We start from the raw sequence: 17556 nt of genomic DNA, 5'->3' as shown, positions 1-17556 counted from the left end.
CCTGTCACTACGGCAGCGTGTTTCTGGTTCGAAGAACTAGAAAAGTCGCTCAATAAAGAATCTTCGTATGAGGAGGTTATGGACAGAGTTCAAGCACTTAAATTGGCTAACTCTTTTATTCTAGATGCCGCTTTGCAATTAGCTAGATTAGCGGCGAAAAATTCAGGGTTTGCTAACGTGGCGCGCAGAGCGCTTTGGCTAAAGTCTTGGTTAGCAGATGTGTCTTCCAAGACAAAATTGCTTAACATACCTTTCAAGGGTAAAACACTGTTTGGTCCTGATTTGAAAGAGATTATTTCAGACATCACCGGGGAAAGGGCCACGCCCTTCCTCAGGATAGGTCTTTTAAGGCTAGAAATAAGCCTAATTTTCGTCCCTTTCGCAGAAACGGACCAGCCTCTACTTCTACATCCTCTAAGCAAGAGGGTAATACTTCTCAACCCAAACCAGCCTGGAGACCGATGCAAGGCTGGAACAAGGGTAAGCAGGCCAAGAAGCCTGCCACTGCTACCAAAACAGCATGAAGGGATGGCCCCCGATCCGGGACCGGATCTGGTGGGGGGCAGACTTTCTCTCTTTGCTCAGGCCTGGGCAAGAGATGTTCAGGATCCTTGGGCACTAGAAATAGTTTCTCAAGGTTATCTCCTGGAATTCAAGGAACTACCCCCAAGGGGAAGGTTCCACAGGTCTCAATTATCTTCAAACCAAATAAAAAGACAGGCATTCTTACATTGTGTAGAAGACCTGTTAAAGATGGGAGTAATTCATCCAGTTCCAATAGGAGAACAAGGGATGGGGTTTTACTCCAACCTGTTCATAGTTCCCAAAAAAGAGGGAACATTCAGACCAATTTTAGATCTCAACATCCTAAACAAATTTCTCAGGGTTCCATCGTTCAAAATGGAAACCATTCGAACGATCCTTCCTACCATCCAGGAAGGTCAATTTATGACCACGGTGGATTTAAAGGATGCATACCTACATATTCCTATCCACAAGGAACATCATCAGTTCCTAAGGTTCGCTTTTCTGGACAAGCATTACCAGTTTGTGGCACTTCCATTCGGATTAGCCACTGCTCCGAGAATTTTCACAAAGGTACTAGGGTCCCTTCTAGCGGTTCTAAGACCAAGGGGCATTGCAGTAGTACCGTACTTGGACGACATCCTGATTCAAGCGTCGTCTCTGTCAAAAGCAAAGGCTCATACGGACATCGTCCTAGCCTTTCTCAGATCTCACGGATGGAAAGTGAACATAGAAAAAAGTTCTCTTTCCCCGTCAACAAGAGTTCCCTTCTTGGGAACAATAATAGACTCCTTAGAAATGAGGATTTTTCTGACAGAGGTCAGAAAATCAAAACTTCTAAGCTCTTGTCAAGTACTTCATTCTGTTCTTCGTCCTTCCATAGCGCAGTGCATGGAAGTAATAGGATTGATGGTTGCAGCAATGGACATAGTTCCTTTTGCACGAATTCATCTAAGACCATTACAACTGTGCATGCTCAGACAGTGGAATGGGGATTATACAGACTTGTCTCCGACGATTCAAGTAGATCAAAGGACCAGAGATTCACTCCGTTGGTGGCTGATCCTGGACAACCTGTCACAGGGAATGAGCTTCCGCAGACCAGAGTGGGTCATTGTCACGACCGACGCCAGTCTGGTGGGCTGGGGCGCGGTCTGGGAACCCCTGAAAGCTCAGGGTCTATGGTCTCGGGAAGAATCTCTTCTCCCGATAAACATTCTGGAACTGAGAGCGATATTCAATGCTCTCAAAGCTTGGCCTCATCTAGCAAAGGCCAAATTCATAAGGTTTCAATCAGACAACATGACGACAGTTTCGTATATCAACCATCAGGGGGGAACAAGGAGTTCCCTGGCGATGGAGGAAGTGACCAAGATAATTCAATGGGCGGAGGATCACTCCTGCCACTTGTCTGCAATCCACATCCCAGTAGTGGAAAATTGGGAAGCGGATTTTCTGAGTCGTCAGACATTCCATCCGGGGGAGTGGGAACTCCATCCGGAAATTTTTGCCCAAATAACTCGATTATGGGGCATTCCAGACATGGATCTGATGGCCTCTCGTCAGAACTTCAAGGTTCCTTGTTACGGGTCCAGATCCAGGGATCCCAAGGCGACTCTAGTAGATGCACTAGTAGCACCTTGGACCTTCAACCTAGCTTATGTATTCCCACCGTTTCCTCTCATTCCCAGGCTGGTAGCCAGGATCAATCAGGAGAGGGCTTCGGTGATCTTAATAGCTCCTGCGTGGCCACGCAGGACTTGGTATGCAGACCTGGTGAATATGTCATCGGCTCCACCATGGAAGCTACCTTTGAGACAGGACCTTCTTGTTCAAGGTCCATTCGAACCTCCGAATCTGGTTTCCCTCCAACTGACTGCTTGGAGATTGAACGCTTGATTTTATCAAAGCGTGGGTTTTCAGATTCTGTAATAGATACTCTGATTCAGGCCAGAAAGCCTGTAACTAGAAAAATTTACCATAAGATATGGAAAAAATATATCTGTTGGTGTGAATCTAAAGGATTCCCATGGAACAAGATAAAAATTCCTAAGATTCTATCCTTTCTACAAGAAGGTTTGGAGAAAGGATTATCTGCAAGTTCTCTGAAGGGACAGATCTCTGCGTTATCTGTTTTACTTCACAAAAGGCTGGCAGCTGTGCCAGACGTTCAAGCGTTTGTTCAGGCTCTGGTTAGAATCAAGCCTGTTTACAGACCTTTGACTCCTCCCTGGAGTCTTAATCTAGTTCTTTCAGTTCTTCAAGGGGTTCCGTTTGAACCCTTACATTCCGTAGATATTAAGTTATTATCTTGGAAAGTTTTGTTTTTGGTTGCAATTTCTTCTGCTAGAAGAGTTTCTGAGTTATCTGCTCTGCAGTGTTCTCCGCCCTATCTGGTGTTCCATGCAGATAAGGTGGTTTTGCGTACTAAGCCTGGTTTTCTTCCGAATGTTGTTTCAAACAAGAATATTAACCAGGAGATAGTTGTACCTTCTTTGTGTCCGAATCCAGTTTCAAAGAAGGAACGTTTGTTACACAATTTGGACGTAGTCCGTGCTCTAAAATTCTATTTAGAGGCCACTAAAGATTTCAGACAAACATCTTCTTTGTTTGTTGTTTATTCTGGTAAAAGGAGAGGTCAAAAGGCAACTTCTACCTCTCTTTCTTTTTGGCTTAAAAGCATTATCCGATTGGCTTATGAGACTGCCGGACGGCAGCCTCCTGAAAGAATCACAGCTCATTCCACTAGGGCTGTGGCTTCCACATGGGCCTTCAAGAATGAGGCTTCTGTTGACCAGATATGTAAGGCAGCGACTTGGTCTTCACTGCACACTTTTGCCAAATTTTACAAATTTGATACTTTTGCTTCTTCAGAGGCTATTTTTGGGAGAAAGGTTTTGCAAGCCGTGGTGCCTTCCATTTAGGTGACCTGATTTGCTCCCTCCCTTCATCCGTGTCCTAAAGCTTTGGTATTGGTTCCCACAAGTAAGGATGACGCCGTGGACCGGACACACCTATGTTGGAGAAAACAGAATTTATGCTTACCTGATAAATTACTTTCTCCAACGGTGTGTCCGGTCCACGGCCCGCCCTGGTTTTTTTAATCAGGTCTGATGAATTATTTTCTCTAACTACAGTCACCACGGTATCATATGGTTTCTCCTATGCATATTTCCTCCTGTACGTCGGTCGAATGACTGGGGTAGGCGGAGCCTAGGAGGGATCATGTGACCAGCTTTGCTGGGCTCTTTGCCATTTCCTGTTGGGGAAGAGAATATCCCACAAGTAAGGATGACGCCGTGGACCGGACACACCGTTGGAGAAAGTAATTTATCAGGTAAGCATAAATTCTGTTTTTTCCCTGTGGGCTGTTAGGCTCGCGGGGGCTGAAAATGCTTCATTTTATTGCGTCATTCTTGGCGCTGACTTTTTTGGCGCAAAAAATCTTTTCCGTTTCCGGCGTCATACGTGTCGCCGGAATTTGCGTCATTTTTTGACGTTCTACTCTACTTTCCATTTCTTTCCAGGGTAACAAATTATTTGGTTCTCAGTTGGATTCTATTATCTCAACTGTTACTGGTGGGAAAGGAACTTTTTTACCACAGGATAAAAAATCTAAGGGTAAAAACAGGGCTAATAATCGTTTTCGTTCCTTTCGTTTCAACAAAGAACAAAAGCCTGATCCTTCATCCTCAGGAGCAGTTTCAGTTTGGAAACCATCTCCAGTCTGGAATAAATCCAAGCCTTCTAGAAAGGCAAAGCCTGCTTCTAAGTCCACCTGAAGGTGCGGCCCTCATTCCAGCTCAGCTGGTAGGGGGCAGGTTACGTTTTTTCAAAGAAATTTGGATCAATTCTGTTCACAATCTTTGGATTCAGAACATTGTTTCAGAAGGGTACAGAATTGGTTTCAAGATGAGACCTCCTGCAAAGAGATTTTTTCTTTCCCGTGTCCCAGTAAATCCAGTGAAAGCTCAAGCATTTCTGAATTGTGTTTAAGATCTAGAGTTGGCTGGAGTAATTATGCCAGTTCCAGTTTCGGAACAGGGGATGGTGTTTTATTCAAATCTCTTCATTGTACCAAAGAAGGAGAATTCCTTCAGACCAGTTCTGGATCTAAAAATATTGAATCGTTATGTAAGGATACCAACGTTCAAAATGGTAACTGTAAGGACTATTTTGCCTTTTGTTCAGCAAGGGCATTATATGTCCACAATAGATTTACAGGATGCGTATCTGCATATTCCGATTCATCCAGATCATTATCAGTTCCTGAGATTCTCTTTTCTGGACAAGCATTACCAGTTTGTGGCTCTGCCGTTTGGCCTAGCTACAGCTCCAAGAATTTTTACAAAGGTTCTCGGTGCCCTTCTGTCTGTAATCAGAGAACAGGGTATTGTGGTATTTCCTTATTTGGACGATATCTTGGTACTTGCTCAGTCTTTACATTTAGCAGAATCTCATACGAATCGACTTGTGTTGTTTCTTCAAAATCATGGTTGGAGGATCAATTTACCAAAAAGTTTATTGATTCCTCAGACAAGGGTAACCTTCAGTGTCCATGACTCTGTCTTTGACAGACAAGAGACGTCTAAAATTGATTTCAGCTTGTCGAAATCTTCAGTCACAATCATTCCCTTCGGTAGCCTTATGCATGGAAATTCTAGGTCTTATGACTGCTGCATCGGACGCGATCCCCTTTGCTCGTTTTCACATGCGACCTCTTCAGCTCTGTATGCTGAATCAATGGTGCAAGGATTACACAAAGATATCTCAATTAATATCTTTAAAACCGATTGTATGACACTCTCTAACGTGGTGGACAGATCACCATCGTTTAATTCAGGGGGCTTCTTTTGTGCTTCCGACCTGGACTGTAATTTCAACAGATGCAAGTCTCACAGGTTGGGGAGCAGTGTGGGGATCTCTGATAGCACAAGGAGTTTGGGAATCTCAGGAGGTGAGATTACCGATCAATATTTCGGAACTCCGTGCAATTTTCAGAGCTCTTCAGTTTTGGCCTCTTCTGAAGAGAGAATCGTTCATTTGTTTTCAGACAGACAATGTCACAACTGTGGCATACATCAATCATCAAGGGGGGACTCACAGTCCTCTGGCTATGAAAGAAGTATCTCGAATTCTGGTTTGGGCGTAATCCAGCTCCTGTCTAATCTCTGCGGTTCATATCCCAGGTATAGACAATTGGGAAGCGGATTATCTCAGTCGCCAAACGTTGCATCCGGGCGAATGGTCTCTTCACCCAGAGGTATTTCTTCAGATTGTTCCAATATGGGAACTTCCAGAAATAGATCTGATGGCGTCTCATCTAAACAAGAAACTTCCCAGGTATCTGTCCAGATCCCGGGATCCTCAGGCGGAGGCAGTGGATGCATTATCACTTCCTTGGAAGTATCATCCTGCCTATATCTTTCCGCCTCTAGTTCTTCTTCCAAGAGTAATCTCCAAGATTCTGAAGGAATGCTCGTTTGTTCTGCTGGTAGCTCCGGCATGGCCTCACAGGTTTTGGTATGCGGATCTTGTCCGGATGGCCTCTTGCCAACCGTGGACTCTTCCGTTAAGACCAGACCTTCTGTCGCAAGGTCCTTTTTTCCATCAGGATCTGAAATCCTTAAATTTAAAGGTATGGAGATTGAACGCTTGATTCTTGGTCAAAGAGGTTTCTCTGACTCTGTGATTAATACTATGTTACAGGCGCGTAAATCTGTATCTAGAGAGATATATTAGAGTCTGGAAGACCTATATTTCTTGGTGTCTTTCTCATCATTTTTCTTGGCATTCTTTTAGAATACCGAGAATTTTACAGTTTCTTCAGGATGGTTTAGATAAGGGTTTGTCCGCAAGTTCCTTGAAAGGTCAAATCTCTGCTCTTTCTGTTCTTTTTCACAGAAAGATTGCTATTCTTCCTGATATTCATTGTTTTGTTCAAGCTTTGGTTCGTATAAAACCTGTCATTAAGTCAATTTCTCCTCCTTGGAGTTTGAATTTGGTTCTGGGGGCTCTTCAAGCTCCTCCGTTTGAACCTATGCATTCATTGGACATTAAATTGCTTTCTTGGAAAGTTTTGTTCCTTTTGGCAATCTCTTCTGCCAGAAGAGTTTCTGAATTATCTGCTCTTTCTTGTGAGTCTCCTTTTCTGATTTTTCATCAGGATAAGGCGGTGTTGCGAACTTCTTTTGAATTTTTACCTAAAGTTGTGAATTCCAACAACATTAGTAGAGAAATTGTGGTTCCTTCATTATGTCCTAATCCTAAGAATTCTAAGGAGAAATCGTTGCATTCTTTGGATGTTGTTAGAGCTTTGAAATATTATGTTGAAGCTACTAAGTCTTTCCGAAAGACTTCTAGTTTATTTGTTATCTTTTCCGGTTCTAGAAAAGGCCAGAAAGCTTCTGCCATTTCTTTGGCATCTTGGTTGAAATCTTTAATTCATCTTGCCTATGTTGAGTCGGGTAAAACTCCGCCTCAGAGGATCACAGCTCATTTTACTAGGTCAGTTTCTACTTCCTGGGCGTTTAGGAATGAAGCTTCGATTGATCAGATTTGCAAAGCAGCAACTTGGTCCTCTTTGCATACTTTTACTAAATTCTACCATTTTTATGTATTTTCTTCTTCTGAAGCAGTTTTTGGTAGAAAAGTACTTCAGGCAGCGGTTTCAGTTTGAATCTTCTGCTTATGTTTTTCATTAAACTTTATTTTGGGTGTGGATTATTTTCAGCAGGAATTGGCTGTCTTTATTTTATCCCTCCCTCTCTAGTGACTCTTGTGTGGAAGATCCACATCTTGGGTAGTCATTATCCCATACGTCACTAGCTCATGGACTCTTGCTAATTACATGAAAGAAAACATAATTTATGTAAGAACTTACCTGATAAATTCATTTCTTTCATATTAGCAAGAGTCCATGAGGCCCGCCCTTTTTTTGTGGTAGTTATGATTTTTGTATAAAGCACAATTATTCCTTATTTTATATGCTTTCGCACTTTTTTATCACCCCACTTCTTGGCTATTCGTTAAACTGAATTGTGGGTGTGGTGAGGGGTGTATTTATAGGCATTTTGAGGTTTGGGAAACTTTGCCCCTCCTGGTAGGAATGTATATCCCATACGTCACTAGCTCATGGACTCTTGCTAATATGAAAGAAATGAATTTATCAGGTAAGTTCTTACATAAATTATGTTATTTCTCCTAGTATTCAGAATGTTAGAAGATAGCAGTGCTTAAAATGTTAACAATATTTAAAATATTTAAAAATACACTTATTATCAGATGACAGTCAAAACAATCAATATATATAATCAATACAATGCAGTTGGTATAGACAATATCATCAGTACAGTTTATATAGACAATATCATCAGTACAATACAGTAGATATGAATTTACAATCTGTAGAGTTAAAATACCAAGAACAATATATTTGAAATTGGTTCAAAAGTCCAATGAGTTGCTTCACATAAAGTAGAAACCATATATATGGTATATATTGATGTACACTAAAAACTCCACAGAGCCTGAAAAGAGTAACCCTGTAGGGTATCTACTTACACTCCTTAGCCCCAATCGATATGAGGTAAGTGTTGCGCAGTGTAGGGAGAGTCTTTTTTCCAACTTCCACAGATGCAGATTATGGATGTAGGACCCCGTTGGTGTCTTTGTTCATGTGGCCGTTTTCATGTAAAACAGAGAGGAAATAATAGTGCAACCCTGATTTTTTAAAAACCAAACTGATATATTTATTGAGAGTTTAGCTACTCACATTAAAAAAACCTCAATGACATATGAGGTCACCAAAAGGCATGGATATGCACGGTCAACAGACCCACAGTCAAAGTTAAGAATTTTTCAATTGCCACAGCAAATGGAAAACAGTCCACAGCAGAGTTCATACAATATTGAAATAAAATAAAATAGAACAGCAGACTAGTATGGCCTGACGTGTTTCAATGGTATATTATTATTATTTATTTATAAAGCGCCAACAGATTCCGCAGCGCTGCCCATGGGTACAAGGATAACCTTACAATGGAGAAACAATACAATAAAAGACAACATTTTACAGACAAATACAGGGGGAATTGAGGGCCCTATTCCCGTGGGAACTTACAATCTAGATGGGTAGGAGGATGGGAAACAGGAGGTGGGGACTGCAAAGGTGAGAATGATATTAGTGAGGAGATAGAGGGCAACTGTTAGTTAAGTGAAGTTAGTTTGTTAATAAGTCGGGTGATAAGCTTCCCTGAACAGAAAGGTCTTTTAGGGAACGTTTAAAGGAGGAGAGGTTAGGGGCAAATCTGACAGCACGAGGAAGTGCGTTCCAGAGGGTTGGTGCCGCACGAGAGAAGTCCTGTAGTCTAGCATGAGAGGAGGTCGTTGTTGGATCTTAGGGGACGGGCAGGAGTATATTTGTTGATGAGTGAGGACAGGTAGGGTGGGGCAGCATTGGTGAGGGCTTTGTAGGTCAGGGTGAGAATTTTGAATTTAACTCTGTTGTGAATGGGGAGCAGGTGAAGGAACTCACAGAGAGGTGCAGCCGAAACAGAGTGTCAAGAGAGGTGGATTAGCCTGGAAGATGCATTTAGGATGGATTGGAGGGGAGAGAGGCGGGAGAGAGGGAGGCCAGTTAGTAAGTTGTTACAGTAGTCAAGTCGGGAAATTACCAGGGAGTGGATTAGCTGTTTAGTAGTTTCAGCACTTAGATTCGTGATAACCTTCTTCAGAGGATCTTGTGTGTATATATAAGTATATAAAAAAAAATGAATGTTCCTTTTTTGAGATACTGAAGCTTGCATTGAACATCATATGGGTTTTCCCCACTCAGGTATCCCAGGGTGGCCACACCATCTGTCTCAGCGGCTTCATGGGCCTTGATATCCCACCTCCAGCCGGCCCCCTCTGGATAGTCGGTGACGTTTTCATTGGCCAGTACTACACCGTCTTTGACCGTGCAAATGATCGTGTTGGATTTGCGAAGGCTCAGTAATATTCATTACAGCATGTCATGTGACCTTTCTCCTCCCAGCCACTTACATCGCTGTATCCAAACTGTAAACCACTGCAGAACAATGTGTGTAACAAGTAACATTCTAGTGCAAACAAACAATGCTTTAATTCATTGGCACATGTAATGTAGTGTCCCTTTCCATCTGGGTGCTTAACTTCTGCAAAAGTCCAGCTTGAAGCCACAACATATTGCAGCTCCTGAGCAACAGCTCACCAATGCTTGGAGGCCACGTGCATTTGCCGTTCCTAATTGGCTCATTGCCTTGTCCGGCTGCAATGCGTTGTGACTCCTGAAAAGGACTTCAAACCTTGCAAAAATGTAAAGCGCATAGCTAAACACATCATTTCCTAGGGATCCTAATGGTTAAATACAATGTTCTAACTATTGATTTGCACTAGAATGTCCTTTTAATTGACCTTGCTAAGCAATGCTCTGTGCTTGGGATAAAGTGCATTTCCACAGTCGTTAACGCCTCTTGCACCAGTGTCCACCTGACTGTACAGGTTCTGTATGCGCTCCTCTCATGGTTGCTGCAATGATGGGCAACGGCAATACAAATTTATAATAGGACACAAGGCATCTTATTGAACGAGATATAATTCATCTTGTTCCGCTTCCTATGTTTTCCGTTAGAACAACATTTACACACATAATGCTTATAGACATACACTTCAAGTTGTCAAATCATCTGGGTGCATTTAAATAATAAAGCACTATAAAGAACACTACCCCAAATATGTGTTTGTACTGAGCTCTAGACATGTCTTCCCATCCCTATAAAAAGCGCCTTGCCCTTCTCCAATCACTGCAGACTTTTATGTAAGAAGTCCGTCAATTAAAACTTCTTCAGAACGTTTTTTTCTTTTCTTTTATACCAGTTAAGAAAATTGTGTGAAAGTAATATAATTACTGTTCTTTTATTAATAAATTTATTTTGTGATTTATAAGGAAAAAATAAGACTTCTTTTGTCTTGGATAATTGAATCGAAGGCAGCGCAAAAAAATGTTTGTTTTTTTAATAAGAGCATTTAAACACAATTCCATATTTTGGACTTTCTTTGCAAGAAAACTAACCTCTTACATTGTAGCAACTACACTGTGTGCTTATTTTTGACTCAGGGTTCGCACAATCCTTTTAGTGAGTATCTCTGCTATAAATGGGTTAACAAGCTTTTCGATATGAAGCAGATTACATCCTCATCCCCTTTAAATGGAGGTTCTATAGATGCCCAGGCAATATTTTTACTCACCTGATCATATTTTCTTAAAGGGACATTGTGCTCAAATCTTTTTTTTATTTATTTTTTTTAAATCCACTTGAAAGAACAACTTATCAACATGTTGAAAGGATTTGTTGCTTGAAAAAAATGTGGCATAAAAACTGGTGGATTAAAACTAATACAGCATTTTCAAGTGTACTTCCTGTATCTACTCACTAGCTAGGAATTCCTACTAATACTCACTTATTTGATTGGTCGATACCAAGAGCATTTGTACCAAGAAAAAAAATAAAAATTAAAATTTTGCTCTTTAATATGGATGATCGAAAATGTTTGAGTACAATGATCCTTGAGTTTCTTAAAAAAAAATATTTTGTGGCTGAACAAAAATATTAATTTATGTGAGGATTACACATTGAAATGCATTTTGTGTATTTTTGGTATGTTTCCTTTTTTTGTAGCTTAATTAGAAATATGATTTTTTTTTTCCCTGATGCTCATAATTCTGTTCCTACACAAACTACAAGATCAATACATCTGATGCATGTGCACGTTTTGTAGAATAACACTTAAAGGGACACTGAACGCAATTTTTTTCTTTTGTGATTCAGATAGATCATGCAATTTTAAGCAACTTTCTATTTTACTCCTATAAATTTTTCTTTGTTCTCTTACTATCTTTATTTGAAAAATAAGGCATCTAAGCTAAGGAGCCAATTTTTGGTTCAACACCCTGGACAGCACTTGTTTATTGGTAGGTGAATGTATCCACCAATCTGCAAGAACAACCCAGGTTGTTCACCAAAAATGGGCCGGCATCTAAACTTACATTCTTGCTTTTCAAATAAAGATTCCAAGAGCATGAAGAAAATTTGATAATAGGAGTAAATTAGAAAGTTGCTTAAAATTGCATGCTCTATCTGAATCACAAAAGAAACAATTTGGGTTCAGTGTCCCTTTAAAGGGATAGTCTAGTCAAAATTAAACTTTCATGATTCAGATAGAGCATGCAATTTTAAGCAACTTTCTAATTGACTCCTGTTATCAATTTTTCTTTGTTCTCTTAGCATTTTTATTTGAATGTAAGCTTAGGAGCCGGCCTATTTTTAAATCGGCACCTGGGTAGCGCTTGTTGATTGGTGGCTACATTTAGACACCAATCAGAAAGCGCTACCCAGGTGCTGAACCAAAAATGGGACGGCTCCTATGCTTACATTCCTGCCTTTTCAAATAAAGATACCAAGAGAACGAAGAAAAATTGATAATAGGAATAAATTAGAAAGTTGCTTAAAATTGCATGCTCTATCTGAATCATTAAAGTTTAATTTTGACTACACTATCCCTTTTAAAACCTGTAGTAAATGTATGTATCTCGCAATTTGAACATAAGGGGTGTGGTACTTTATTTCTCTTATGACTTATTTAATTAAACCACTGCACCAAGAGCTTTGTCCCCACCAGAGCCATACAGTCTCCTTCATTCTCCGTAGAAAATGGTTCACATGGACACACAATAAGTGTTGGGCCTCTGTGTTTCTCTGGTGACACAAAAAAGACACTACAATCGTTTAAGGCCATTTTATATATTTTTAGCTTTTCATTTCTTTACTCTTGGACTTTTTTAGTAGCTTTGATTAGTTTATTTTGTTTGCAAATGTAATTTTTGGTCCATGATATCTTCAACCTGGTCAATAACCACATAATCTCACTTAATTATTTTTATTTCCCTCTGAACGTTCCATGAATACTTCATCCACAGGCACTTAAAAGTTAAACCTTTTTGGAATAATGGAAAATAAAATGACTTCCGCTTCTTCCTTCTTATATAGTTTAATAACCTTTTGCTTAAGATTCTTATGTTAAATACAGTATGTGCTTGTGTGAAATATGTATCACTGGGTTCCAGTCAGCGGAACCTTCTGTTTGAGGGATTTTTTTTTTTTTTGAGATGGGAGTAGCACAGATACTGTAAATGAATCATCATCATCCAGTAGCCCTATCTATGTGTTTGTTTCCAGTCTCACAAGGTGCCTTGTAATGTCTGTATGATTAAGCTCAATTACAGGAACAATTTGTATATTTTGTTTATGGGAATCGGGGAAAAATGAAAAAAAAAATAGCATTTTACAATGAATTTTTGTTTGCTCCTGAATTGTCAATTAAATGAAATGTCCCCTAATTAGCAGTGTTGTGTGTCTGTTTTATTTATTAATGTCACTATGGATTCCATAACCCAGTTCTGGGTGCTATGTAAGTGTCCTTTTTAGTTAGCATAAAACATTTTATCTAAATAAATAGGGACATGGCATTCACATATGCACAAATTAACCCTATGTAACCAAAGGCACACAAAAAAGCTACTGTACCAGCAAAATATTTCAAATTTAGTGTTAAAAGTTTAAAGGGACATTAAACCCAATTTTTTTTCTTTCATGATTCGGATAGAGAATACAATCTTAAACAACTTTCTAATTTACTTCTATTATCTAATTTGCTTCATTCTCTTAATATACTTTCCTGAAAAGCATGTCTAGATAGGCTCAGTAGCTTCTGATTGGTGGCTGCACATAGATGCCTCATGTGATTGGCTCACCCATGTGCATTGCTATTTCTTTAACTAAGGATATCTAAAGAATGAAGCAAATTAGATAATAGAAGTAAATTGGAATGTTGTTTAAAATTGTATTCCCTTTAATACTTTAAATCTATAGTTTATATTCGTAAGCACTTGAAAAGCCACCATTTGCATTATGAAATATCTCGGTAAAATCTGGTTGAACATGCAACATAAGACAGGTAGTGTGTAGATTGACAGTGTTTGTCATGGGGGCTATATTACATAGGCCCCATTGCTGTAGTGAGGGGACTTCCTGACATGCTGTTTGCTATGATTAGTCTTCACATCCTGTAGAAGTCTAAATACTGACATATGGTCGCTACACAAGAAATAGCAAGCGCTACTTCCATTTAAGCGCAGAACAGGAGATCTAGGCCAAAAACTGTTGTGACAATTTTGCGCTCATTTTGTAAGTTGGTTTTAAAGGGACACTAAACCCACATCTTTCATGATTCAGATAAGGCAGCAATTTTAAGCCGCTTTCTAATTTACTCCTATTATCAAGTTTTATTTGTTCTCGTGCTATCTTTATTTAAAAAAGCAGGAATATAAGCTTAAGAGCCGGCCCAATTTTGGTTCAGAACCTGGGTAGCACTTGCTGATTGGTGACTAAATGTAGCAAACCAATTAGCAATCTCTACCCAGGTGCTGAACCAAAAATGGGCCGGATCCTAACCTTACATTCTTGCATTTTCAAATAAAGATAGCAAGAGAACAAAGAAAAAATAATAGGAGTAAATTAGAAATTTGCTTAAAATTGCTGCTCTATCTGAATCATGAATGAAAAAGTTGGGTTTCGTATCCCTTTAAGTTACAGTTTTGATACATAACACAATATCTTCACGATACGCAATATATTTTGATTTTTAAGCGAAGTGCCTTCACTACTATAGCAGTGCTGTAGGTTTATTTTTGTGTATTAGAAATGTTGCTCTTGTGTATATATAAATAGAGAGCATTAATGACAGAAGATTAACTAACAAAACTATCCTCAAATACAAAGTATATAAAAATGTTTAATGGCTTTTTCATAAATCGTACAAGTACAAACTACAGGGGCTACAGCATACAGATTATACTGGCTAAAAAAAACTGGTGCTAATGTGCACCTTAAAAAAACTAAACTAATACAACTGTAAATCACATTTAAAAAGATTCTATTTGCTTAACTAGAAGTACCTGACATCACATTTATACAAATAATCTTCATCCTACACCTTATTAAAGGGACAGTCAACACCAGAATTTTTGTTGTTTTAAAAGAAAGATAATCCCTTTATTACCCATTCCCCAGTTTTGCATAACCAACACAGTTATAATAATACACATTTTACCTCTGTAATTATCTTGTATCTAAGCTTCTGCTGACTGCCCCCTTATTTCAGTTCTTTTGACAGACATGCAGTTTAGCCAATCCCTGCTCACTTCTAGGTCACTTTATGTGCATGAGCTAAATGTTATCTATAAGAAACATGTGAATTAATGCCCTCTAGTGGTCAAAATGTATTCAGGTTAGAGGCAGTCTTCAAGGTCTAAGAAATTAGCATATGAACCTCCTAGTTTTAGCTTTCAACTAAGAATACCAAGAGAACAAAGCAAAATTGGTGATAAAAGTAAATTGGGAAGTTGTTTAAAATTGCATGCCGTATTTAAAACATGAAAGTTTTTTTTGGACTTGACTGTCCCTTTAAATTACATAAATCTCTAAGCTGATCTAATTACCTATTTTATTATTATCATCATCAGGTATTTGTAGAGTGCAAACAGATTCTGCAGCGCTATAAACATAGTTGGTATACAAAATAACATTTATAGGGATAAAATGGGTAGAGGGTCCTGCCGACAGTTGCACTGTTGTAGTCGGCTCTTATGAAGGTGAACTACAAACAGCTGGGCTCATAGGCTTACATGCTATGGGGTTTAAGGGGATAGCAGTGGAGATAGATAGGTTAGTGTAGGTTGTATGCATCCCTGAATAGTAGAGTCTTAGGGAGCACTTAAAGCGTTCAAGACTAGGGGAGAGTTTTATGGGGCAAGGCAGAGAGTTCCATAAGATGGGAGCCAGTCTGGAAAAGTCTTGTAAACAGGAATGTGAAGAGGTTTTAAGAGAGGAGGAGAGTAAGAGATCATGAGTGGAGCAAAGGGGACGAGAGGGAGAGTATCTGGAGACAAGGTCTGAGATGTAGGGGGGAGCATAGCAATTGAGGGCTTTGTATGTCAGAGTGAGAATTTTGTGTTTAATCCTGGAGGCAAGAGGAAGCCAGTGAAGGAACTGGCAGAGAGGTGCAGCAGATGAAGAGCGACGTGTAAGGAAGATGAGTCTGGCAGAGGAATTCATTATGGATTGTAAAGGAGCTAGGGACACCAGAAAGGATGGAGTTGCAGTAGTTGAGGCGGGAAAGGATGAGAGAGTGGATTAAAATCTTAGTTGTGTCTTGTGTAAGGAAATGTCTAATTTTGGAGATGTTTTTAAGGTGGAAGAGGCAGGGTTTAGGCAAGGACTGAATGTGAGGAGTGAAAGAGAGATCTGAGTCAAGTGTGACCCCCAAGACATCTGGCATGTTGGGTTGGGGTAATGATGGAGTTATAGAGAAATGGGTGGAGATTTTTGAAGAAGGGAGGAAAATAAGGAGCTCAGTTTTGGAGAGATTTAGCTTGAGGTAGTGAGAGGAGATCCAGATAAGATATGAGAGAGACCGTTAGTGACACAGGTTAGCAAGAAAGGACATAGTTATGGTGCAGAGAGGTAGATTCGGCATACAAATTATAATGAAACCCATGGGAATTTATTAAGGAACCTTGTGATGAAACGTAGATTGAGAAGAGAAAGGGACCAAGGACAGAGCATTGCGGTACCCCAACAGAGGATGCCCCAGAGAAGGCTAAACTAAAGGTACGGTTAGACAGATAGGAAGAGAACCACGAGAGAGCTATGTCACAAATGCCAAAGGATTGGAGGGTTTGGAGCAAAAGAGGGTGGTCGACAGTATCAAAGGCTGCAGACAGATTGTTAGAATTGGGGTCTCCAGTTGGCAGTCGGTTTGCACCCTGTCCAAGTAGGGACCCTCACTCTAGTTAGGATAAGGGAGATACCCACTCAGATAACCCCTGCTCACCCCCTTGGTAGCTTGGCATGAGCAGCGTCGCTTCCGGAGTGGGGGCAGGAGTCGTCGGGCCCTTGGTGTTAACACTCGTTGCGGATCAAATTCTGGGCTGATGAAGTCAGGTGCGCCGGTGTCGGGGCTGCGGTGCAAAGCGGGACGATGCAACGTGCGGTGCCCACTGGTTATGGTGCAGGCAGCGGCGTCGGTGAGACCAGGGCTGCGGTGTGAAGCGGGGCGATGCAACGTGCGGTGTCCACAGGTCACTGTGCAGACAGGGATGCCTGGTGACGACACTGGAGTCGATGGTGCTGGCGTCAGGGGGCTGGGGCTGCGGTGCGGGACGGTGCTTTGTGTACCTCACGAGCGGTGTCCACAGGCCAAGGTGCAGGCAGGAGCGGTGGCGGCGGGGATGCCCAGGCTGCGGTGTGAGCAGGCGATGTCGGAGTGCGGGGCCCACAGGTCGCGGTGCGATCAGCAGCTCGGTGAAGTCATCCGATGACGGCGTCGGTGAGACCAGGGTCGCGGTGCGAAGCAGGGCAATGCGGCTCTGTGCGGCATCGACAAGTCACAGTGCAGGCCAGCGGCATTTCTCCTCTTGAACAGCACAAAACACACAGTTCCCAGTGCTGCAGGTCGAGGAAACTGAAGTGCAGAATTATATAACATTATTTTTTAGGTTTACTGATACTTTGAAAGGGCCTTTTGCAGGGCATTGCCCCAAAGTAATCAGCTATTTTACCTGTAAAAAAAAAAATACAAACAACCCCCCCCAACAGAAAAACCCACCACCCACACAACCAACCCCCCAAATAAAATACTATCTAAAAAAACCAGTGATGTGCAGTCACTAGAGGCAGGTGAGGCAGTGCTTCACCTCTCATATGGGCAAAAATATATATTTTTTTTATTGGCTTTAAAAAAAAAATTGTAATTTTTTTTTTCCCAGCATTTTTTTTCTCACAGCTATATGTTGTGCAATGAAGAGGCACAAGCAGGTCTGCCCACCATTACACAACATGCTGCGCCACCTACTGGATGCAAGTGGTTAAAATCATTGCATGGCCCATTAAC

The 17556-nt window shown here is 40.7% G+C and overlaps 1 protein-coding gene across 1 annotated transcript in view; it reads left to right on the top strand.

Moving 5' to 3' along the window:
• Positions 1-12943, top strand: part of CTSD (cathepsin D) — a 79773-nt gene extending 66830 nt beyond the window's left edge. Inside the window, exon 9 of the mRNA XM_053720482.1 lies at positions 9362-12943. Coding sequence (XP_053576457.1) covers positions 9362-9523 — 162 coding nt within the window. The 3' untranslated portion in view covers positions 9524-12943. The remainder of the gene's footprint in view (positions 1-9361) is intronic.
• Positions 12944-17556: the final 4613 nt, after the last annotated feature.

This window comes from Bombina bombina, chromosome 7 (assembly GCF_027579735.1).
Source record: "Bombina bombina isolate aBomBom1 chromosome 7, aBomBom1.pri, whole genome shotgun sequence".
Taxonomy (NCBI): Eukaryota; Metazoa; Chordata; class Amphibia; order Anura; family Bombinatoridae; genus Bombina; species Bombina bombina.
Note: the sequence above shows the minus strand (reverse complement) of the source record. Positions and strands in the feature narration are given on the sequence as shown.